Source organism: Panthera tigris, chromosome B2, assembly GCF_018350195.1.
Source record: "Panthera tigris isolate Pti1 chromosome B2, P.tigris_Pti1_mat1.1, whole genome shotgun sequence".
NCBI classification, from domain to species: domain Eukaryota; kingdom Metazoa; phylum Chordata; class Mammalia; order Carnivora; family Felidae; genus Panthera; species Panthera tigris.
In genome coordinates, this window is record NC_056664.1 from 103,965,438 (window position 1) to 103,991,446 (window position 26,009).

At 37.9% G+C, this 26,009-nt stretch overlaps 1 protein-coding gene across 3 annotated transcripts in view; it reads left to right on the forward strand.

Moving 5' to 3' along the window:
- Positions 1-25,622, forward strand: part of NT5DC1 (5'-nucleotidase domain containing 1) — a 139,772-nt gene extending 114,150 nt beyond the window's left edge. For 2 of the 3 annotated variants that reach the window (XM_042987039.1, XM_042987040.1), the window contains exons 9-12: positions 9,549-9,667; positions 10,765-10,917; positions 20,028-20,196; positions 23,626-25,622. In XM_042987039.1, the coding sequence (XP_042842973.1) occupies positions 9,549-9,667; positions 10,765-10,917; positions 20,028-20,196; positions 23,626-23,741 (557 nt within the window). In that variant the 3' untranslated portion in view covers positions 23,742-25,622. Of the gene's footprint in view, positions 1-9,548; positions 9,668-10,764; positions 10,918-13,332; positions 13,449-20,027; positions 20,197-23,625 lie in introns of those variants that run through there. The other variant, XM_042987041.1, reaches the window with a different exon arrangement.
- Positions 25,623-26,009: the final 387 nt, after the last annotated feature.

A 26,009-nucleotide genomic window follows, 5' to 3' on the forward strand; every position in this document is an offset into this window, starting at 1 on the left:
GAAATGCATAAACAAACACTGCTACTTAGCAGGTGAATAAATGCATGGGATGATCATAGGCCATGTTACCTGTCATGACGAACGTGCCTGAAAAAAAAAAAAAAACCAACAGGAAATGCCTGCTTGCTGAGTAAACCAGGAGGGCACTTTAGAGGGGCTGACCAGGGAAGGCCTGTCCAAAAAAGTCAGAAAAGGTGACTTACCAGGCAGGACCTGAGGGACAGGTAATGAGAAGAGCAGAGGAGGAGTGGCAGTAGTTTGAGACAGTTCCAGTGATGGAGAAGAGGCCAGCGACTCATGGGAAGAGAGAGGCGGGGAAGTTAGGGAAGCATGCAGCCTCATACACTGTGAAAATGGGTTTGAATTTTATTCCACAAGCTATGTGAAGCATTCAGTTGAGGTGTACGGGTAATCTGGAGAGCTCTTTGGCTGAGGGTGGTGAATGGATTGAATGTGGGAAGAATAGAAAGAGGAAAACCATGGGGGTGCCTAGGTGGCTTAGTCGGTTAAGTGCCTGACTTAGGCTCAGATCACAGCCTCCCAGTTTGAGTTCAAGCCCCTCATTGGGCTCTGTGCTGACAGCTCAGAGCCTGGAACCTGCTTCGGATTCTGTGTCTCCCACTCTCTCTGCCCCTCCCCTGTTTGCGCTTTGTCTCTCTCTCTCACTCCCAAAAATAGAGAAAGAAAGAAAGAAAGAAAGAAAGAAAGAAAGAAAGAAAGAGAAAAGGAAAGGAAGAAGGGAGGAAGGAAGGGAGGGAGGGAAGGAAGGAAGGTAGGAAGGAAGGGAGGGAGAGGGGGAGGGAGGAAGGGAGGGAGGGAGGCGGGGAGAGAGGGAAGAAGAAACCAGGCACTAAGTGTGTCCCAAGTAAGACACCGTGGTAGTTTGGTCTGAGGAGGTAGTACTGGAGATGAAGAGGAGACATATTTAAGATGCATTGTGGAGATGGACAGTAGGACTTGGTGATGCTTTCAGAAGCAGCAGATGAAAAGATAATCAAAAATGACTTGTTGATTTTTCTTTTTTTTTTTTTTGAATTGAGCAAAGGAGTGAATCCTCATGTAGCCGTGAGGAAGGTTACAGAAGAAAAGTTTGTATGGGGTGGTGTGGTGATTAAGAAATCATGTTTTGACATGCCTACAAATTCTTCAGTGGGGACTAACAATTAGGAAATTGTATGGATGAGCGTGGAGTCCAAGGGGAACAGCTTTAGGGTCAGGGTATAAATTTGGGAGAGTCCTTAACTTATAGAAGGATATTTTAAAGCCATGGGCTTATATGTGAGATACAGAGAGAATGACGGAGATAGAAACCAGACTGCAGATAGGTTCTTCTACATAATAGTTTTTAAACAGTTCATCCTTCTGTCTCTCGATACTTTTCAATTAAACAGACATAGTGCAAAAATGCAGTAACTTGTTAGCATAAGTTAATACATTTGTGGTCCCCAGTGTATTAAAAAATTTGGTGTATTTTTAATGTGCGTTGTTTTCTGTTACTGGTGTGTGTGAAAATTTAATAAAACTCTCTGTAGAACAACGTACGTACTATAATAGGTATAGAACAGGTATAGATTTTCTTGGAAGAAAATACAAAGATCCTGCAGATAAAAATAAACATTGTTGAGTACTTAGTTATGTGTTTAAATATAAATTTGTGAAGAGGAGGGAAACATTTAATATTTGTTTGTTTGTTTGTTTGTTTGTTTAACAGAAAGAGTATTATTTGAATCCCTGATGTTATTTCTTAACAGCAATGATTTATATGAGACATTGAACCAGTATATAAAAACCACCATCACTTTCTCACTTTCTGCTAGACCAGGGTTTCTTAACTGTTGCACTCCTGAGATTTGGGGCCAGATATTTCTTTGTTAGTGGGAGTGGCGGTGCCGTCCTATATGTTGTAGGCTGCTTAGCAGCATCCTTAGCCTCTAATCATCTCACCTCCCAATTTGTGGCAACCAGAAATGTCTCCAGACATTGTCAAATTTGCCCTGAGGTCCAAAATTGCCATCATTGAAAACAACTGTACTAGACCATTTTCATGGACATATATGCATATTCTCATGTCTTCAGTTTACAAGAACAAAATATGCCCTTGGGGTGCCTGGGTGGCTCAGTCAGTTAAGTGTCTGACTTTTGACTTCAGTTCAGATCATGATCTCAGGGTTCATGAGTTCGAGCCTGGCATAGAGCTTCATGCTGACAGTGCAGAGCCTGCTTGGGATTCTGTCTCTTTCCCTCTCTCTGCCCCTCCTGCACACACACACACACACACATACACACACACACACACACACTCCCCCCCCTTCCTCAAAATAAATAAATTTTTAAAAAAAGATTCTCTAATTCATGATGCTGTATTGTAGTGTTTGTTTTGTAGTGTTCAGTGCTGCTGATTCTGAGTCTTTGCCTACCTGTAACTACTTTGTTTCCACTGCTGGTTTCCCCTCATCTTTCTCTCTCTCTCTTAACAAAATATTTTATTACAGTAAGATATTCATTGTGCTCAAAATCAATACAAAGTAAGTTATTAAAATTATTTTCTTACAAATGAAACTATGGGGGCACCTGGGTGGCTCAGTCGGTTAAGCATCTGACTTCAGCTCAGGTCATGATCTCACTGTTCGTGAGTTCGAGTCCCGCGTCGTGCTCTGTGCTGACAGCTCAAAGCCTGGAGCCAGCTTCAGATTCTGTGTCTCCCTCTCTCTCTGCCGCTCCCCCACTCACACTCTGTCTCTCTCTCTCTCACAAGTAAATAAGCATTAAAAGAAATTTTTTTAAACAAATGAAACTATGTAGTTAATAATAGCTATGAGTAAACAGCAACACAAATGTAGCCTCTAAATCAGTATGTAATCTTCTAAAGATTGCTAACAATAGTAAGGGAAAAATTTGTTGACCATCGTTGTTGAATTCACTGATTTCCATTAAACAAAAAAAAGTCTTCCATATGTTTAAGACAAATAAATTTATTCCTTTGAAGAGTAACCAGAGAAAAGTCTGATTCAGTCCTGTATATGCAGTTCAGTGAACTTTTTGGTTAAATGGCATATTTTCCAAGCTTCACACCTATTTCTCAAACGGAGTTTTCCTTAATGTTAATGTCGAAGCATTCTACATTTCATATAATAAAGTGTCTACATGAGTTTTTAGTCAGTTTGGAACTAATATCCATGGTATAACATTTCTCTTTAAAGGTTAATGTTTGGCAGCATTCTATCTTAGCCTTCCTTTCTTCTCCTGCTGTCTTCAGCTACCACTCTGACGGTTTCAGCTAGTACCTATATATGAGTGACTCCCAATTCCTTATCTCTAGACCTCACTTTTCCCCTGACTTACAGAGGCATATTTCTATCTGCCTTCTAAATTCTCCACACCCTACAGCCCTAGCATTGCAGGAAACTTGGGATGTGCTTATAATAACTCATTAATTCCCCCCCCCCCCAATCTTGGCATGCTCCTCTTCCCATATTCTGTAATTCCATTATAACTTTTCCAACAGATCTTACCCAAACCAGGAAAATCAGTCATCTTCTGTTACTCTCTCCCCTTCACATCACACCTGCCTTCAGTTTTCTCAGATTGGTCACCTACCATATTCCTGCCACTGCCCTTATCATCCCTTGTATGAACTGATACATTCACATCACTACTGGGTATGACGGTACTTAATAACTGATGTCCCGCCCCCATCAGCCTTGTAACCCTCAAACCACCCATCCTCCATATGGCTGTTAATGTTATCGTATCATGCAAGTCATGTCAGCCTGTTCTGGTAACCTCCAGTGTCATGTAAATCAAATCACTGCTCCAAGTGGCTAAAAGTAGAAGTAAAATAAGGCAAAGGACGCATCTGGGATGGAAGGCGCTGGGTGAGTGTGTCCTTGCAGCTGTCGCACAGGCCTGACGTCATCCATTGTCATGGGGACAAGAAAGGGGGAGAGTTGCGTCCGAGTAGGCGGGGGCTGAGTGCCTCCTTCTAGGCAAAATATGCAGCATCCTGCCCCATTGCTGTGATTCGGCTTTTTGCCAGTGCAAAAGCCTGGGGAGGGGGTGGAGAGGTGGAGAGGAGAGGAGTCCATCTTGCAAGATTGTAACTTCATTGAGGAGAGTGACGATATCTTTTTCACTGCTGTGTCCCCTGTGCTGTCAGCTACCCATCCTCCTGCCCTCAGTTTGAAAACCGTGATTCCCAACTTGCTATCTTTGGTTTCTTGGCCTCAGCTGTCACCAGTACACTCTGAAATCTTTCCCTGAGACTTCCCTGGAGGCTCATACCACGTTTCCTCCTGCTCACAGCTCTGCTCAGTATTCTGAAATGAGACTTGATATTCTCCTTCCTCCTAGAAAGTGCAACCGTACACGCTGGCCCCTTTATAATCTTTATCTTCATTACTTGACTATCTAGTGAATTGCCCCCCAGCTATAAACCTCCAGTGTCTTCGCCCTTTCACATCCAGCATGTTGTACATCAAGTCCTGTTTAAACTACCTCCTCTCTGCTCTCTGTTTCCTTCCCATTAGGCCTTCATTACTCTCTTCCCTGTGAGTCTCTTACCTCATCCTCCTGCCCTTACTTTATATCTCTCCTTTCTTCCATCTCTTGCCTGTTGCCCTCAAATACTTGGCACATATTTTCATTTAAATATAAATTTTAGATATATTTTAATAACTTTAAACATATGTTATATGAGTCACTTATTACTTACTGTCAGGCATACAGTATAGTTAATCACATACACACAGAATCTCATTGGCTCCCCACCCCACGAAGCATCTAAGGCGATTCTGAACCTGGTTGCTAAGTTACCTTTTCATCTGCACTCTGTCTGATCCCTCCAGATGCCCATTAGTCGGGCCTTGCCAGAATGAATGCCTTCTGTTCTTCTATCAGGTTTTCAGTCCTGCTGTTCTCTCCACATCAGTGTTTCCCAGATTTTAATGCACACTCACACCACCTAGAGATCTTGTTAGAGTGGAGATTCTGATTCAGTAAGTCTGTGTAGAACCTTAGATTCTGCATTCTAAATTTTTTTTAACGTTTATTTATTTTTGAGAAGAGAGATATAGAGTGTGAGCGGGGGAGGAGAGAGAAAGACGGAGACACAGAATCTGAAACAGGCTCCAGGCTCTGAGCTGTCAGCACAGAACCCGACGCGGGGCTCGAACTCATATACTGAGATCATGACCTGAGCCGAAGTCGGACGCTCAACCGACTGAGCCACCCAGGTGCCCCTAGATTCTGCATTCTAAACAAATTTTCTGGTAAAGCAGATACTACTGGTCAGATCACCAATGACAGATTTTAGTAACCCTAAGAGAGAAGTTCTTAGAGCCGTTAATTGAAGATTGTTATTCTGAAAAGAAACAAACTTCCCATCATATTAGGTATGGAAATGAGCTAGATAAAGAATAAACTAAAGGAAAAGACTTTTAAAGAATTAACTGCTACTAGTTATTAAAGAATTATGAATATTAAAGAATTATGAATTATAACCCCAAACCAAAGTAGATAAAGGTTTTGCTTTCTATTCTATTAAATTTGCTCCTACTCACTGGTAAGGTATTTATTTCTCTTAAGATGTAATTTTCCTTTTATGGCTCCCAACACAGACAAGCATTTTAGCAGATATTTTCATTAAAAAGTGTCTTTTTAAGGGAGGCACCTGTCTGGCTCAGTTGGTAGAGCATGTGACTCTTGATCTCGAGGTCATGAGTTCAAGCCCTACATTGGGCCTAGAGCTTACTTGAAAAAATAAATTTTAAAATACAGCATTTTCAGTATTAAGCCAATATAAAAATTATTACAACATATTTGGGGCACTTGGCTAAGAAGAGCATGACTCTGATCCCGGGAGTCATGAGTTCAAGCCCCACATTGCATGTGGATATCACTAAAAAAAAAGCTTACTTTTTAAATGTCTTATTGCCCATGCCAAAGAATTAATGGAGAAATTGTGTATAAAAAAAATGCACAATTGGGAAAAAAAAAAATTCTAACTCAAAATTGAAGAAGGGATATGTAAGAGAAAATATTAAATGTCCAGTCAAGTCCACATTATATAGAAAGGAGTTCAGGAAATCAAAAGAATTAGAGATATATTTTTAATTATAAATCATTGCTAAGTAAACCTCTACCAAGTCAGAGATTGCTACCAGAATATTAGCATCCTGAGGACAGGGACTTGGGCCATCTAGTTCATTGCTATATACCTCGTACCTAAAGTGTTCTGTAAAAGATAGTTGAAATAAAGAGCAAAAGAAAAAAAAGAAAATGAGTTTTTTCCATCTCAGAGTCTATTTGATCCCACCAAGCTGTGAGGATTCTCTCATGTTTGTAACTTTTTCCTCATAACAACAAAAGATTGGCAACATCTCACATAGCTACCAATAGATGACTATTAAATAAATTATGGAACATGCATCTATTTTAAAAACTAGGTACATAACAATGTAGTATCTAGAGGAGTTTTTTTAAAAAATTAAATTGCAGAAGAATGTGCTAATACTTCTGTTTAAATGGGAGGGTTCGTGGGTATTGTATTAATTGCCAAGGCTGCTATAACAATATACCGCTGACTGAGTGGCTTAAACAACACAAGTGTATCTTCTCTCAGTTCTGGGGGCTAGAAGTCTGAGGTCAAGGTGTCAGCAGGATTGGTTTCTTCTGAGGCCTCTCTTCTTAGGAGGGGCATCTTTTTCCAATAACATAGAGTCTTCCTTCTGTGTCATAATCTCCTAATTCTCTGTGTCTCAATCTCTAATGAGGACAATAACCGTATTATATCAGACTCACCCTAATGACTGAATTTTAACTTAATCACTTCCAACGCCTTGTCTTCAAATACGGTCACATTCTGAGATGTTGGTGGTTAGGGCTTCAACATATGAATTTGAGGGGAACACAGTTCAGCTCATAACAAGTATGTACACATGCCGACTCTTCAAAATGTATGTTTGCAATATGCGCAGTTTATTGTATATCACTCATACCTCAATAAATGTGTTTTTAAAAGGGAGAGGAAAAGAATATATGTTACCTTTTGTAGAAGAGGTGAGTGCATAGCAGATAGAGTTCAAAAATGGGACTTTTAATATATGTAAGTGTATTACTGACGAAAATCACATAAATACATACTGTTTAAACATTAAGATAGTAACTCCAAGCACACTGGGAGTTGGGGGGAACAGGTGTGAGCTGCCACATGAACCACATTCAGGCAGCTGTGGGCTGAGGTGAGTGGTCAGGCACAGGTACACAAAACTTCTCACAAAACTCTTGCTCTCTATAGCAAGGTTTTCTGACCTAAGTTATGGAACTTATCTTTGTTCAGGATTGTTAGCCATAGCTTTGACTGTATCATTTCCCCATATTCATTTTGGGACTCTTTTACTGACTAAAATTTTGCTACTTTGTGGGGCGCCTGGGTGGCTCAGTCAGTTAAGCGTCCGACTTCGGCTCAGGTCATGATCTCGCAGTTTGTGAGTTCAAGCCCCGTGTCGGGCTCTGTGCTGTCAGTTCGGAGCCTAGAGCCTGCTTTGGATTCTGTGTCTCCTTCTCTCTCTGCCCCTCCTCCACTTGTGCTCTGTCTCTCTATCAAAAGTAAATAAATGTAAAAAAAAAATTTTTTTAATAAATAAAAATAAAATTTTGCTACTTTGTTTTTACTTTTCTTGTCCATATGCTCTTAACAATAAGAAAATAAAAAGGTTGTTTGATTTACTATTTGCTTTAATTGATTGCTCTTCCAGCTCTATCCAACCCTGTTATAGGAACAACTTTGAGCTTTGGTCTGAGTTTTTCTCCTTGAAGGTTATCACCTAAACATCCATTAGTCATTGGGGCGCCTGGGTGGCTCAGTCGGTTAAGTGTCCGACTTCCGCTCAGGTCATGATTTCACTGTCTGTGAGTTCGAGCCCCGCGTTGGGCTCTGTGCTGACAGCTCAGAGCCTGGAGCCTGCTTCAGATTCTGTGTCTCTGTCTCTCTCTGCCCCTCCGCCACTCATGCTCTGTCTCTCTCTGTCTCAGAAATAAATAAACATTAAAAAGAAATTTTAAAAAATCCATTAGTCATTAAGTTAAAAGATTTGAGGAATAATTTGGACATCTTACGATACTCAGGTACAAAAAATTGTTCTGAATATATATTTTCATAGGAAGATTTCTTAAATTAATGCATTTTGCCCAGTTCTTAAGAATGTTTTAAATTGAAACCATGGCATAATTGAATTTTATGAAAATAATACTGGTTTACATTTTTCATAATATAGAACTGTTTCCTGAGTCAATATGAGGGAGATTGTATAAACAATACTTTACAAAATGAGGTTCAAAATGCAATCTAAAGTCCACCTTTTTTTAATTCATTGCTGACCTGTTCTTAATATAATGGAGGACAGTAGGGGCGCCTGGTGGCTCAGTCAGTTAAGCGTCCGACTTTGGCTCAGGTCATGATCTCACGGTTTGTGGGTTCGAGCCCCGCGTCTGGCTCTGTGCTGACAGCTCAGAGCCTGGAGTCTTCTTTGGATTCTGTGTCTCCTTGTCTCTCTGCCCCTCCCCACCTCACACTGTCTCTCTCTCTCTCTCTCTCTCTCTCTCAAAAATAATAATAATTAAAAAAAAAGAAGACAGTAAACAGCAATCCATATGGATATTACAGAAGATGACAGATAAAAATTTCTCTTGTGCTACAGTTGTTTCTTGTTTGTGGCACTTCCATGAGCCATATCCAGGTCCAGGAATCCAAATTTAGAGATGGTTTATGGGTCTGTCTTCTAGCCTCCATTTGAAGTCCTAATGTAAACTGTGGAGTTTGGTTAATAATAAATCAGCTATCAGCTTTGAGACCTTGAACAAAATAACTTCTCTGAGATTTCTGCTCAGTTAAGAGGGTTGTTATGAGGAATAAAAATACATACCTCTCCCATTATCAGTATTCTCCCCGCCGCCCCCCCCCCACGAGAGTAGTACATTTGTTTCAGTTGATGAACCTACCTTGACACATCATTATCACCAATAATGGGGGAGGCTATGCGTGTGCAGAGGCGGTGGGTTATATCAGAAATCTCTGTACCTCTCAGTTTTGCTGTGAACCCAAAACTGCTCTAAAAAATAAATTATTTTAAAAACATTTTTTAAATTATTTTTTAATGTGAAATTTATTGTCAAATTAGTTTCCATACAACACCCAGTGCTCATCCCAACAGGTGCCCTCCTCAATGCCCATCACCCACTTTCCCCTCTCCACGCCCCCCATCAACCCTCAGTTTATTCTCAGTCTTTAAGAGTCTCTTATGGTAAAAACATATTATTATATGTACATGAAAAAACATATATCTATACATAGAGATAAAGACATCCATGGAGGGCTTGTAATGCATAGGTGCTCACTGAATGCTAGCTCCCGTTCCCACATGGTTCCTTCTTATACATGTCCTGCAGCCATGCTTGGTGTGGTCTGCCCATATGGGTGCTCTTACTTGATTAAAAAGTATAGGATTATTAAAAAAAAAAAAAAGCATATGATTGTCAAACTCTATTTTCAGAGAATGATGAGGAGCAGGAGGCATTGCCATCTCTGGATAAACCTGGCTGGTACTCCCAAGGGAACGCTGTCCACCTTTATGAACTTCTGAAGAAAATGACCGGCAAAAGTGAACCCAAGGTATTTTCTGATTGAGGTGGAGTTCTTGATGCCCACTTACAGACATAAACCATTATAAATTAAAACATAATTCTAAATGCATTCAGCTTAGTTATCTAGGGGGAAATCATGTACCTCTGCCTATCTGTCAGTCTCTTATTTCTTCTGCTTAAACGAGCCCTTTCTTTGTTGATCTAGACTGGGTTTTCATCTCTAATGGAAAAGAGCAGAGATTCCAAGCAGGGAGCCACAGTTCTAGGGGATACACTGGATAAGTGTATGGGGTACCTGAGGAATGATACCCTCTAACAGTTCTCAAAAAAATTTTGCAGTAAGTGAAATACAGCACAGACTAGCCTAAAGACCCACTTGCTTTTGATACTCTGGTCACATTGTTGATGTTGGACATTGGTGCATTTTTTACAGCAGAACCCTTTCTTCTGAAAAACGTTTACTGGAGAGATCAGTGTGTAACTGAGACCTGCTCCATTGGCTCCCACTTTGCCATAAGCCCCTGGGAATTCTTGAGGGGTTTAGTAGACAGAGCATCCTGACTTGAAGGTTCTAGTTCATTTTCCCTTACTCTCGTTTCTCATGTGTAAATTGAGGGTTATGGATTAGATCAGTGGGGCAATGCCTCAGAATACCTGGGGAGCCTCCCAGAGTCCACCTGCCCCAACCCCCTGTCCAAGATTCTGTTTCGGCAGGTTTGGGTGGGTACCAGAAACTCCTGGGTAAGGGCTGTGATGTGTGCTCCTGTTAATCTAACCCACTGTAACAAGAACAGGTCATCTGTAATATGTCATCAGTTCTTCAATCCTGAGGGCAGGTTCATCTGCACACATATGGACTCTGACTTCTTCAGAAAATTGAATAAAATCAGTTAGCCTCTGCCTTTCTTCTACCTGCAAATGTATCGTGTAACTTCTTACAACAGACTGGTGTCCTGCAAACCAAATGCGGCCAGTTTACAGTCACCTGTGACGTTACTCAAGGATGTTTATGTAACTTTTGTCTTACTCTGATACCTGTTGACGAATTTTTTTCTGCTTCCATGAAGTGAACACTTTCTTGCACAGTTCTCATCCCTCAAACGGAATTTGCTGTCTGACTTACAGGTCGTTTACTTTGGTGACAGCATGCATTCAGACATTTTCCCAGCCCGTCATTATAGTAACTGGGAGACAGTTCTCATTCTGGAAGAGCTCAGAGGGGACAGAGACGGGAAGCCTGAAGAATCAGAGCCTCTAGAGAAGAAAGGAAAATATGAGGTAAGGATTCCCTTCAGCTCTCTCCTGGAAAGAAAAACCTTTATGTCGATGTATCTTAGAAAGAGCTTGTTTGTGCCAAGAGTGATGAAATCTGTTGGCATTTATGGTGATCTTCTTGCCATCTCAGCTCTATTGTTTATTTTGTTGATAATTTTTAAATGATGCCAAGATGACCCTGACCATCTGTCTTCCTGGCCGTCTGCTCTCATCCAATGCTGTGACACCCTGGGTGATTTTGGCTGATGCTGAGATGGCTAGATCCAGACTCACTGTAGTCATACCCTATGTCTCTTCTGCTTGGTCATGAAAGTTCTTCTGCGCTTTCTTCATGAGTTTACGTTATTGAAACTGGTAACTCCTTTAGACTTATTCCTGAGCTGCCGAGAATAAACTTAGGTGAAGACTGGAGGTAAAGAAAAGTAAAATATGTCTAGAAAAGTAAAATAAATCTAGAAAGGGAAAATAGTATAAAAAAGCAAAAAGGGGATACCTGGGTGGCTAAGTCGGTTAAGCATCTGAGGCCTGCTTCAGGCTCTGTGCTGACAGCTCAGAGCCTGGAGCCTGCTTCAGATCCTGTGTCTCCTCTCTCTCTGCTCCTCTCCTGCTTACACTCTGACTCTCTCTCTCTCTCTCTCTCTCTTTCTCTCTCAAAAATAAATAAAAAAACATTAGTAAAAAACATTAATAGGGGCACCTGGGTGGCTCAGTCAGTTGAGCATCTGACTTGGGCTCAGGTCATGATCTTGCAGTTTGTGAGTTCAAGCCCATCGTGGGGCTCTGTGCTGACAGCTCAGAGCCTGGAGCCTGCTTCACATTCTGTGTTTTCCTCTCTCTGCCCCTCCCCCACTCATGCTCTGTCTCTGTCTCTTTCTTAAAGATAAATAAACATTTTAAAAATTTTTAATGTTTTTAAATGTCATGTTTTTATGAGGTTTCCATTGAGTGCCATTTAGTCTTCAACATGACGTTGGAAGTTTTTTGGGCTGAGTTAAGAAGAGCTTTAAAGCAATCTTGCAGGAGGTGTAGGCCTTCTATCCTGAGTGACTTTGGAGGTTTTCACTAAAGAGAAATTAGGAGCTTTGGTTTCTTCAGAATGATTTGAGAATGCAGGTACTATGTTAAGAAAATGAAGAATCCATGGGAAAGTTTCCTCCAGCATTACAATAAACAGTAGCCCAATCTTTCCCCCACAGACCCCTTTCTTCTTGTTAATTAGTTACAAACACACCATAAACAAAGAGCTCATAATTGGCTTTTAGACAGGAAATAGTGAGTTTTATTTGAAGATTTGAAGGTTTTTTTGAAAATTTTACTTCATAAGACAAAATTGAAATAATGTTCCTTTCCTATCAAACTCTACCTCCCCAACCGACCCTGCCCCACTGAACATAGACAAGGAAGCAAGGAATGGGAAGGTTTGGCCTAGTGACGGGGTGAGGATAAAGCCCTCAGAAGGTTTCAGAGTTAGCCCTGAACTCTTTTTCCATCTCATGCTATTGAGGTTCCAGGAAAAGGGAGTTGTGGAAGATAGATTCCCTGTCCTGTTGGGGGCTGAGGCAGGTGCTTTGGTGCGGGATTCCCAGTTGTGGCCCAAAGCATTTTGTTGAAAACTCCCAAGTATCCTCGTACTCCTTGACTCCAAAGTTTTTCTGGTCATGCTGACACCACCAGTTTTGAGGCCGTATTTGTATTGACGGGCCCATTCTTAGTAGAGGTTTCAGGCCAACTTAGGAGGTTTATCTACTCTAAGGAAAATCCTCTTAGCATACATCTTTCTGCTTGTATTTAAAGGCAGATTTAAATTTTAATTTAAACACAATTATGTGGGTTTTTAAAAATTGTCTTGTAACACAAATCTAGGAGCTTCTAAAAGACTTCTAAAAACTTCTAAAAGACTGCTTTCATATTTAAGTTCACCTGTATTCCTATTCACAGCACACTTCTTTCATCAGCACATCAAAGCCTGGTGTAAGCACAGCATGTCATGAGAATTCAGTTGCTTTCCTGCTTCCCTGTGAAGGAAACAAGAATATAGATACCCTCAATTGTTACAGGAGGAGGAAATCATCCATTAAGCATCACATGAGGGTTCATCTGTTGATTTTGTGATTATTAAGAAAAATGTAGTTTCATTTTCCTAATCAGATGTCAAACACAACATATGTAACACGCAGTCTTTTATTAAGTACAAAGCCTGAATGCAAAAGGATTTAGTTTCTTATTTCTAGTTAACTTTATTCAGCGTAAGTAAACTTTTCACAGTATAATTTAAAAACAAATCAACAAGATCACTCAGGATTGATGCACTCACTGAACCAAAACATTAACATTTACTATATTCTGTGGAGATTAGCATTTTGTTTCACTTAGGCTTGAATTCAGTTTCTTAGATATTTACAGTAATTTCTACCCTAGATAAAACCATCTGGAATGTGAAGATTTTACTTCCCTTCATTTGTGACAACAAGCTCAAGATAAGGACAGAGAACATCTCAAATGGCACTTCAAAGGCTTAGATAAGCAAGGCTTTTTCAAAGGTGCTTTTTTTTTTTTTTAATGTTTGTTTATTTTAGAGAGAGAGAGCATGCGAGCCTACATGATCAGGGGAGGGTCAGAGAGAGAGGGAGACACCGTGAGATCATGACCTGAGCTGAAGTCAGAGACTCAACTGACTGAGCCCTATAAAAAACTTTTTCTAGAATCTTATTGCATCTGTTGATTTTCTAGTGCACTATATTGGAGCATGGCAGATAAGGAAAAATGGCCCATTTTAATGATTAAAGTAAATCCAGTTAAGGAGACTAGGGGAAAATAATTTGTTTTTGTTCATCTTTGTTTCCAGAAATAAATCAAAAGTCACTTCATTAATCTTGCAATTACTTAGTCTTAATTTCATAAGATTAGCCTCCAAAGGGAGCTCTCCTCTTTAGCTTCCTGCATTACTGTTCTCATCTGTTTCTTCATTTTAACTCCAAACAAATGAAAATATATTCTTCAGCTTTTTAGAATAACATATTATGAAATTTAGGTGCCAAAACAATTCATTTTAATGATGAAAATTCTCAACAAATAAGAAGGGGCCACCCTTTTATTAGAGAAAGGCTATCCGACAAAAAAACCCAGTGAGAATATAATGTATAATGGAAAACTTTAATGGGGAAAAAAGCCATACTTAATGGAGACACATGCTCTTTAAGGTTCTGAGCTAGACAAAGGATATCTGTTATTAATTATATTGTGTAACAGAGCTGGCCAAAACCACAAGAAGAGAAAAAAAAATACAAATTAGGATTAGAAGACACCAAATTGTGATTATTTCAGAGTTATATGGTCATTAGCATAGAAGACCATAGGGAATCAACAAACTGTTATAACTATGAATAGAGTTGTCAAAATGCTGGATCCAAATCAGCATTCAAAAATCAATAGCTTTTCTATGTACCCTCAGTAACCACTTAACAAAGTATAATGAGAAATCATTTAAAAAGCAATGAAAATGAATCACTATGTAGGAATTAACTTAATACATCCCATAAGACTTAACAGAGAAATTTTTAAGTCTTTAGTAAGGATTCTGGATTCCTTTAGTAAGGAATCAAAAGTACAGATTTCTAGTTATAAAATAAATAAGTCTTGGGGACTTAATGTACAGTGTGGTAACTATAGTTAATAATATTGTATTGCATATTTGAAAGTTGCTATGATAGTAGATTTTTAAAGTTCTAATCACACACAAAAAAATCTTTGTAACGATTAGACTTACTGTGATCAATTTGTAATGTACACAAATATGGAATTATTATGTTCTGCATCTAAAACTAATGTAATGTTACATGTCAGTTATACCTCAATTTAAAACAAATTCTAAATACAGATGAACAAAGGGGAGAGATATACCATATTTTAAGATTATATTGACCTATTTTCCTTTATTTATAGTCAATGTAATGTTACGCAAAATCCCAGGAGGATTTTGAGTGGCCCTTCACAAACTGATTCTGCATTTAGGCAGAAAACTGAAAACCCACAATTAGCTAAGACAATTTCATTAAAAAAGGATAATAGAGGGAAGGAATTTCATCCTATCAGATACTAACCATGTTTGGAAGCTACAGTAATTTTTTAGTATAGTACTAATAACAAACTAAAAAGGTCAGTGAACAGAGAAAGAAGAACCCAGACAAAGGCCCTCTATCACAAGTTACTATGTAAATGTGATATATGTTAGAGGATTATCAATCAGCAGGAAAAGATAGATGGTTCACTAAGTAGCACTGAATAAGTAGACTCAATATATGGAGAAAAATGAGTCCCTTTTTCCCCCTGATGTAAATTCCGAATGGATTATAGATCTGAAAATAAGAAATAGATTTGTAAAATTAATTGAAGAAAATTTATGAAAATATTTTTGTGGCCTCAGAGTGGGGAAGAATTTCTCAAGTTAGAATCCAGATGGTGGTGATGGACAAAGATGAACAAAGATGAAGCCAGGGTGTCCAGCTGGCTCAGTCAGCAGTGCATGCAACTCTTGATCATGGGATTATAAATTCAAGTCCCATCTTGGGTGTAGAGATTACTTTAAAAAAAAAAAAATCCAGAGAGGCAACAATAAGTAGAAAAAATGACAACTTTGTATCAATATTGAATATTTTTGTTCTGGGCACCTGGGTGGCTTAGTTGGCTGAACATCTGACTCTTGATTTTGGCTCAGGTCATGATTTCACAGTTAGTGGGATTGAGCCCCATGTTGGGCTCTGTGCTGACAATGCAGAGCCTGCTTGGGATCCTCACTCTCCCTCTCTCTTTGCCCCTCCCCCACTCTCTTTCTCTCAAAATACATAAATAAACTTTTAAAAAATTAATAAGTACTTTTGTTCAAGACCCCTGGAATAGTGTTAACCAGTGAGCAAAAGATAGGGAAAAGGGTCTCACAGCATCCATTTAGGTGGGAATTTATGAAATTGCCCTTTTATGTATGTCAAAAATAGGTGAATATCAGCACTTTCCTGTGGTTGAACCTGATAAAACCGACAGTGAATTCAGATCTAGTCAAGTAGGAAATTGGTATCCAGCAGCTGACTGCAGGGGAAAGCTTACATAGGAGGAGATACCTATTCTCCCTCGTAATCCATGAAGCACACATTAAAACAATGGTGATATTGATACCACCTGAAAACATTCAAATTGATAAAACTGAGTCTGCATTTTTAAACTGATTTACTAATAAAATAGTCTGAACTACACTTCTATGAGTTAGATTAAGAAAACATAAAGCGGGACCAGTATTCTTCACTAAAGCTTCACTTCATTACATTTGACAATTCTGTACTAGAATGAAAATAAATTTTAATCTTGTTTTAGTAAACAGTTATTTGGCGTTTGAATCGTAAACACTGTTTTATTAAGAATTATGCCTGGATAGGGGGGAACCTCAGCGGCTCAGCCAGTTAAGCATCCACTCCTGATTTCGGTTCAGGCCATGATCCCAGGGTTGTGAGATTGAGCCCTGCTTGGGATTTGCTCTCCCTCTCTGCCCCTCTCCCACTCATGTGTGCACAAGTGCACATGCGCTTTCTCTCTCTTAAATTAAAAAAAAAGAAAGAAGGAAAAAGAATCATGCCTGGAATATAACCACTACCCTTTAGAAATTCTCAAAACGAAGAGTATATCTGTGGTAGGACCTAGGAGTACATCTAAGAGACCTACTTATCTCTCAGTACTCCCATCGGGTAACTAAAAAATGAAAGATATTTGTTAGAAAGAACTGATAATTTGAAACTTTGTATCAGTTTATTGGCTTTATGTTCCAGATACATTGAAAACAATGAATAATAATTGTGTCCTCATTCTCTTCTAAAAAAACCTTCCCCCCAAAATAAATACCAAATAAGAAAATTAGACCAAGTTGTTTTTTAACTATTTACTAGACAAAATAATAATAAAATTAGGGAGTTAATCATGGAGAAAAAAATTTACCCTTCTAGATTGCTGTGTTTGGGTTAGTTTTTAGATTAAAACCAACAGACTATTTTTTTAAGCCAATTCTCACTTAAGATGAATGATATTTCATAATAAAGAAATATCATTCCTTTTCCATAAATGTGGTATACCTAAAGCCTATTTGCCATGTAATGCAAATGTTATTTAATCTTGGCGATTTGAGTATTTTTGAGTTTTATGTATAGTGATAGTAAATATTTGAATATCACTGCTTTGAAAAAATTTTCCCTTTTAGTCTCATAAAAGATACAATGAGTTTGGAGTTACATTCTTTCAAATTCTTTTCTATGAGATACGTTAAGCTGGTTAGGTTCCCCTCCCCGCCCCCCCTGCCCGCCCCAAGGGGCTCTTTTGCAGTTAGTCTTGTCAATAAAAATAAGTTATGAGTTAGAGGAAACTGGTTATATTCATGAGTTTTTGTCCTTCTTTAAAACTTCTTACTTTTCCATTGTGATCGGTGACCTGACATGATTATTCATACACTGTTTTTCATTTTCGAGACTATAAATGAATCATTTCTAATTCATGGAAGTATGGAGAGAGAAATCCAATGTAACTTAGTTTACATATGTATAACACTCTTTCCTATATAGGTACATCCTTAATTAAATCACCTCACTGTAATTGGTAGTTCTGTGTATGTGTTTACATATACTACACGTATTTCAGAGCAGTACTCAAAATTTTTATCACAAGTGTCAAACATAAGAGCTTATTGGATTACCTCTTAATAAGATCTTAGTAAGATCACTCATTATTAAACAGTCTAACACCATTCTCTTGTTCAGCACATACATACACTGAGTCTTTAATTTACACAAACCTCTTTGTTAAGAATATCCAGAAACTTGTGGTTGAGTTACACACAGTTCCTTTTTACAGAGTGTATTACAGTCCAAGGATAGAGGAGAAGGGAAGCTTGAGTGTGCAAATAAAACATAACTGTCTGGAGGCAATACAAGTTATAAAAGAGTTTCAGACAACGAAGGATGCATACTTCATTGAGGAAGATTACAGAAAACTTCATAAAGAATGTAGAATTTGAGGTAGACATTAAAGCATCAGTATATTTTCAACTGATGGAAATAGTAACATATTCTTGGCTCAGGAAATAATGAGTGAATGTATGGCAATTGTACAGGCTACAATGCACGGTCTTGTCCATAAAATAGCAAATTGTATAGATGTGTCAGCCAGAGAAACAGTTTTGAAGGTGGAGGCTAACAGGATTGAAGCTTTCATGTAGCTGTGTAAGGGCGGACTTGGGTGGTGGGACAGGTGATAAGCCTGGTGCTTCTGGAAGGGGTTGGGACTCAAAACATAGCTACTTTTCAAACACAGGCAACTGGAAATAATGGATTTTATCCATATAAAAATGGAAGTCAAGAGAAAGAGCTGGTTTTGTGAGGAGAAAGATATGACTGATTTCATGTTATATCTTATTTCCTTGAAGTATTTGGAGATCAAACTGGCTTGGGAGATAGGTCGGGACTAGTGAAGAAAATTGGGATATAGATAAATGTCCAAGGGAGACTAGAGAAAGGAGAAGAGGCTAGAAACTTGATGAGAACACTTACCAGTAAAGGATGATACCTACAAGATATAAAGCTCAAACAAAAATAGGAGTGCTCCTTGTTGATATGTTCAAGAATGGAATGATTCTTTTGATTAGTTGTATATATATGTGTGTGTGTGTGTATATATATTTGTGTATATTATATATATATATATAATATTAATATATATTGTGTATATATATATACATTTTTTTCCTGGCTTATACACAACAAACATTTATTTCTCATAGTTCTGGAGGTTGTTAAGCTCAAGATGATTGTGGTAGCCAACTTGGTATCTGGTGAAGATCTACTTCCTCATAGACCATCATCTTTTCACTGTACCCTCACATGCCAGAAGAGGGAAGATAGCTTGTTTTGTAAGAGCTTTAATCACATTCATGAGGGCTCCACCCTCATGAGCTAAGCAACCTCCCAAAGGCCTCACCTCCTAATACCATCACCTTGGGGGTTAAGACTTCAACATCTGAATTTTGGGGAGGCACAGACATTTAGACCATAACAGCACCAATATTACATTAAGCCAGAAAGGGTAGATAAATCTGTTTTCCTGTTTTCATAGGAATAGGGAACAGCCTACATTTTACCACTCTGTGTTTGCAGAACCATTATCTACATACAGTATACGTGATGCGAATCATCTCTTTTCAGATTCATTATTTTGGAAAAGATAGTGAACTAAATAATGAATCTTACTACTTTATGAATTGCTTAATAAACATTGGGAAATTCAAATACACCTTAAATGTATATACAGAATCAAGGATATTCATACTCTATACTGTTTTTAAATATCTTTGGTGAAATCCAAATAGGTTCTTGCTGACTGCTTTCTAAACATCATCATTTGAAAACATTCTCATCTTCATCAAATGAGTTACAGCACAAAGAATTATGAATCTAGAGGCATGATTTAAGACTCTGTGGTGTTCCAAAATGAAATTTTCATCAGAAAATGACGACAGATTTTATAATCCAGATTATATGGATACAATGGGATTTTTTACAGTTTTAATTTTATCCATAAAACACTGAGAAGCATTTTTTTAATAATCTTTTATTTAGTCTACAATCGTTACGTCCCTGCTCTGACCCAGGCACCAAGCCTTAAAGTTACACTAACACATAAGGAAGTTCCTAACCTTAGGTACTTCCTTATCTGTCAAGGGTGAAAAGTAAATAGTATGATAAATAAAGGTAGCATGAGAAGTTGTATATTAGGGATAAACTAAGGAAAATGGAAGACGTAAACTAACCTGAGGGTGGGAGGTCAAGGAAAATGTCCTGGATGGCATCCAGGTCAGACCCCAAAGGATGAGAAAAAGGATTCCCAAACAAAACCAGGGGAAGATACTTGTACCAGGGGAGGCAAGAACTTCTAAGCTTGGTTTCCCTTATTAGGTAGTATACAGTCTAGTTAAAGGTAAACAACTGAAATTCCTAGAGTTTTTTATTTTGATTTACTTAATGGGGGAACAACTTATGACATTGAAAATTAATCATTTTTTTCATTGTTCTGTTCTCTTGTTTCAGGGACCAAAGGCAAAGCCTCTAAATACGTTATCTAAAAAATGGGGCTCTTTTTTTATTGATTCAGTTTCAGGACTGGAAAATACGGAAGACTCATTATTTTATACATGGTCTTGTAAGAGAATCAGTACTTACAGCACTATTGCAATTCCAAGTATTGAAGCAATAGCAGGTAAGCAGGAAAATACTTACAAAGCTTTAGCTGTTACTAGATATTAATGACTGTAAGTACTAGATTTCTTGCCTTCAAAAGAAGAAAATTTTCCCATGGTATTTATTTTTCTTGGGATACACCTAGTTATGGCAACCTAGGGAATTAGGACCTGCCTATCTCCTGGGGCCACCCATAAAAGCTGGACCTTTTTTTTTTTAAGTCTGCTTGGAGTCATAGGATAAAAGGAAAAATTGCCAGGACAGGATGCTAAAGGCCAAGTAAGATGAACCTGACTTTGGGAGCCCCTTTCCCTCACTGTTGGTTAATTCTAGAGAGGGCACCAGAGAACGTGAGTGGGCCTTTCATTAGCTGAAGCTAATGAGCCTTCAGGGACAGGAAGTAGAAGGTAGGGTCTACAAGAGGAGAGGTGGGCCTGATAGACTCTCTTAATCTGCATGGAGACCCTGAATTTACCTTAAAGATAACTGAAGCTCAGGGGCACCTGGGTGGCTCAGTCAGTTAAGCGTCCGACTTCAGCTCAGGTCACGATCTCACAGTTCGTGGGTTCAAGCCCCGCGTTGGGCTCTGTGTTGACAGCTCAGAGCCTGGAGCCTGCTTCAGATTCTGTGTCTTCCTCTCTCTCTCTGTCCCTCCCTGGTCACACTCTGTGTCTCTCTATCTCTCAATAATAAACATTAAAAAAAACATTAAAAAAAAAAAAAAAAGATAACTGAAGCTCAGTGTTAGATCAGCTAAGTCCCTAAAACTGGATTGAGAATATTCTCTTTTGAGGAAGGTAACATCATTCTAGGACTCAAATTTTTTCTAAAAGCATCATTATAAGGTTCAGCACATAATGAAAAATAGCCAGCCTGACCCCTGTTAGAAGTCTGAAGATGCAAGAAGGAATATACAGCAACAAAGGGACAGATATGTGAATCAATTAAATGAACATTTACTATTGGAACAATTAAAAAAAAAAGTCCTAAGACATTTAAAGAAAGAATTTTAAAACATGCTGTCAATGGCAGTGGGACAGCTGGAATTAAAATGTTCTAACGTCCTTGTATTATATGGTAAGGCATAAGAGTATATTAGGTATTGATAACATACAAAATGTATGTGTAATCTCTAAGATAACTACCAAAGAAACTGTAATGAGATATATACTGAGCTAATTATGTAAAATAACTTAAAATCTAAAGGAAAACAAAAATAGGAAGAAAAGAGAGTATGAAAAAGAAACAATACAAATGGAGAGTATTCACTAAGATGATGAGTTTAAAGCTAAGTAATGGTATTAAGTATGGATGGCAAAATTCTCCGGTTAAAGGCCTGAATGAAATAACAAAACCAACTATGAGCTGTTCATAAAAGACATCTCTGAAATATGAGGACACAGTTTGAATACCAGAAGATGGTGACAGATAATACCGTGTTAATCATAATCAAGAGTTAGATATATTAATGTGAAACAAAGTAGACATTAAGGGAAAAATCCATTATTAACACAAAAGAGAATTACTTCATAATAGTAAATTCTGTTTTCAGAAATATATATCTGAAGTATGAGATATTCACCAGGGTCCTTCTTCTCTCTGAGGGCAGAACTTAATCCTTCCCTGTTTTCTTAAAACTGAGAAACTGCTGAAAAATCCACTCTGCTTTGCAGAGGTATATGCTTATGCTAGCTTATTAGTTTCCTTGAGTTGCCCTCAGAATTTGCCAATGGGCCTGAGGAGCAAACCAGTAGACTCCAGTTCTCCAGCCATTCCTTCACAGCAGATTCCTAGCCCCCCGGTTTCCATTCCTTCACAGTATATTCCTAGCCCCTCGGTTTCTGACTGCAGCCCTTCAAGACTGCCAAAAGCTCTACGAGTTTTTCTGCTGCTAGCAACCGCACTTGCCCCCAGCAGGAATTCAGGGACCTAAAGGAAAAAAGCTGTGGCTGAATGTCAGCTAACTCTCTGCTTGTTACACCTTCCCAGGAAATGGGTCCTCAGGTCTTAGTTGACTGTCCAACTTATATGGATGTTTATATTCTATCCATCTTTCCTAGTTGTCCTACCTCTAGTTTAAAAGTGAAGTCTGCTTCAGTTTTTTGTTTGTTTGTTTGTTTGTTTTTGAACCTTAGCTTCTTCTTTTTTAAATTGGGGATAATACCAGGCTGCATTTCTTCCCTCACAGGATAGACATGAGAAACAGTAAAGCAAGATGTTTATTTTACTTCAAAGTGATTCAAATTTATAGTGAGAGAATGAAGTAATGTGATACTGGAAGCCAATGAATTAGTATATAGTACCTGGATGGAAACTGGTTCAATGGGATATGGTTATGAAATAGTAAGAAAGTCAAAAAAAAAGTGAATCTTCATTATTCTAGGATTTAAATAGTTCTCCAAAGAATTGGAAAATAACCCCTTCTCTGTCTTCTACGGTAATAACCTCTCCTTAAAGAAGCAGTAACATTAGTGCATCTACTTTTTCATTTTCCAAGAGCTTTCTTCCACAGCACCCCGGGAAAAAACTTGGTACAGGGCCTGTCTTCTAACTTTCCTCAGGAGAAGGTATTAAGAAGGACTTAACAACAGCCAAACAAAGCTAGGCAGTGTTCCTTCTTCCCAATCTCTAGCATTAGTTTTTTCCTCATAAGGGTTATTAACTACTTGGGCCTTGATGATTCTCACTGGCACTTAATGGAAAGTATGATTTTTATGCTAGTGTCATTTTCAGAATAGTACTTCCAAATGATGTTTTACTTGTGAAATTTGTAAAATAAGGATTATCGCCTAGTATGTGCCCATGGAATGAGTATTGTAACATGGCATATGTCATAATATTTCACTTGTAATATTTCTAGTTATGTTTCCTTGGAAGAAATTGGGGAAGAAGATATCTGAAGTCTAGCTTTTGAGAAACTTCTATGTAGATGGCACAATGTCTCACCATCAATAAAATGTGCATTTTATGTTCTCTCTCCCAGTTTCCCTTCTGGCTGTGTGTGTAATGCTTATGTGGCGAAAGTTGCCACATTGTGTGCATTACAATCCTTATTTATCTAAGCATTCAAAGATTACTCTTAGTAATTCTCTTATTACTAAGGGCCATGAAGATTATTAGTTCCCACTTACCTGTTACATGATGCTCTGAGTAGGGCCTGAGAGAGTTTTAAATTTCAGAATAAAAAATCAGATGAGCATTCCTGTTTTATGTGCTAACTTTTGTACAGAGAATGTTATATATAGTTAGATCTCTGAGGATGATTTATAATACATCTAAATGTATTTTGACTTAAATTTTATAAAGATATCTATATGTTAGCTGCAACCTATCCAGGTGACAGAAGAAATTAAAATCATGAAGCTAAAAAATGAGTTTTGATTTGTTTATGTTTATGAACAGCCTTTTAAGATCTGCAGAATAATAATAATACTGTTTTTTTCCCCAGAATTACCCCTGGACTACAAATTTTCAAGGTTCTCTTCAAGCAATTCAAAAACAGCTGGCTACTATCCAAACCCTCCATCGATCTTATCAAATAATGAGACACTGACAGCCAAATAAACTGTCTTTACTGAAAAATGAAGTGAAGAACCATATATGCAGCAAATATACTGTAAAAATGTTAATTTTTGAAAAATACTGTAAAATGCTTTCTAGGAACAAATTCCTAATGATAACTAACCAAGAATTAGATGCTTTTCCATACGTCTCCTTTCTGTATAGATCATCTTGATGCCCAACAACTCTCATTATGTTAAAATCTCAGTGTCTTAGAATGGAAAGGAACCTTATTAATATTTTCTATACCAGTAATTCTGAGATTACGATTCACCTGGGCGTGTGTGTGTGTGTGTGTGTGTGTGTATAAATACACACACACACACACACACTTGTACATACACATATACATACACATATTTACATATATGCCTAGACCAATGGTTCTCAAAGTGTTGTCCCCAAACCACTAACATAGCATCACCTGAGAATTTGATAGAAATACAGATTTGCAGGCCCCACCCCAGACCTGCAGAATCAAACTCTGGGAATGTATCCCAGCAACGTGTGTTTAATATTAGTGTGATTCATATACTAAAGTTCAAAAATCACTAGCTAGACCATAACCTCCAGATTGGTTTAATTGGTCTGGGAATAGAGATGAGCACTGATGTCTTTTACTTGCCCCAGGAAAAGGTAGCCAGAATTGGGAACAACTGAACTATATCTGTTTCTTCCATCTATAGCTAAGAACGCTGAGTCCAGTGAGAATAAATGATTTTTCCAAGCTATCAGGTTTCATGCTATTCTTATGTTTTCCAAAACAAGGAGGTAAAGCAGATTTCTTCTGAGACCACACAGCTAGTATGGGACAGAAATGAGATAAGAAGCCAACTAATTCAACCTCCAGTGTTACTCATAAAGTTTTTTTCCCCCTAATAATGTTAAAACCTATAGAATTTTCATTCACTTTAAGACATATATTCTCAAAGAGACAAAAATTGGTTCTTGGAAAAAATTAGATAATGCAATGTATAGTGGCCCTCCAAAGCTGAACCCTACCCAATAAAATTTTATTCTTTGGTATTAATTTCTCTCACGAGGGAGAAATACAAAGTTAAATTTATTAATTAAATTTAATTTGGTTAAATTTAATTTTTCTCAGGGTGGAGTGTGGTAATGAAAAAAAAGGTTGAGAAAAATACTTTAAGAGGTTTTATAGTTATACTGCAATTTAGGATTACTGTGTTCTATGTGCTTTGTATAGTCCTATTATAGTAGTTACTTGGGGCAAAGTATTTGGAGCCAGATGTTTACAATAAATTCCTGGCTACTCTTTATGCTGTAATTTCATTCTGTCTATCATGGACAGTATCAGAAAACACACTGGTCACTATCATTATTTTACCTATATTGTAGCAAAGAACTTAGCATATTGATGCATGCAATGAAAAGAAATAATTTCATTAAATTTTTAAGTGCTCAAATAATCCCAAATGTATTGTGGGAATGAGTATCTCAGGGTAGATAAACAGTTACTGAAATTTTTTCCTCAATGTCAGTAGCTCTGTTTGATATCAGCTAATAAGTATATGGTAATGTATTTGAAATTGGCTTCCAAAATCTTATTGGAGGACAATAATAAACACACACAATCAGCTTAGGGCTAAATGAGAGCTGTCTCATGTATACAAATAGATATTTAATTTCTTTAAAAATAAAGCTATTTTTCCTTATGTGGATTTATTTTGTCAAGAGCAAAATATAATGTATCTTTAAATGCTTATAAACTGCTATTGTTAATATGAAAAATGAAAACCCCAAAATAGGTTAATTGCACTTTTTTGGCCATTTATGGAGTGAAAAAAAATTGACTCAAATCAGAAGTTGCCATTCTACTTTTACCAGTACTTACCTAAGGAATCAGAACAAATTACCACCTAATCTGACCTTAGTTTCTTTCATCTTGTCAAAAGAGATTAGAGTTTATTTCCAAGTTTCCTTTTACCTTTCTAGCAGAGTCAGTGCTTCTTATGAGTGTTGTCTTTCTCTTGGACTATAATTACTTTCAGATTTTTTATTTCATTGTTTCCAAAAACAATGCTAGTGCTAGTGTTGGGGCATCTAGGGGCTCAGTCAGTTAAGCGTCCGACTTCAGTTCAGGTCATGACCTTACAGTTTGTGAGTTCGAGCCCACAGTCGGGCTCTGTGCTGACAGCTCAGAGCCTGGAGCCTGCTTCGGATTCTGTGTCTCCCTCTCTCTCTGTTCCTCCCCCACTTGCTCTTTTCTCTCTCTCAAAAATAAATAAAGATTAAAAAAAATTTTTTTTA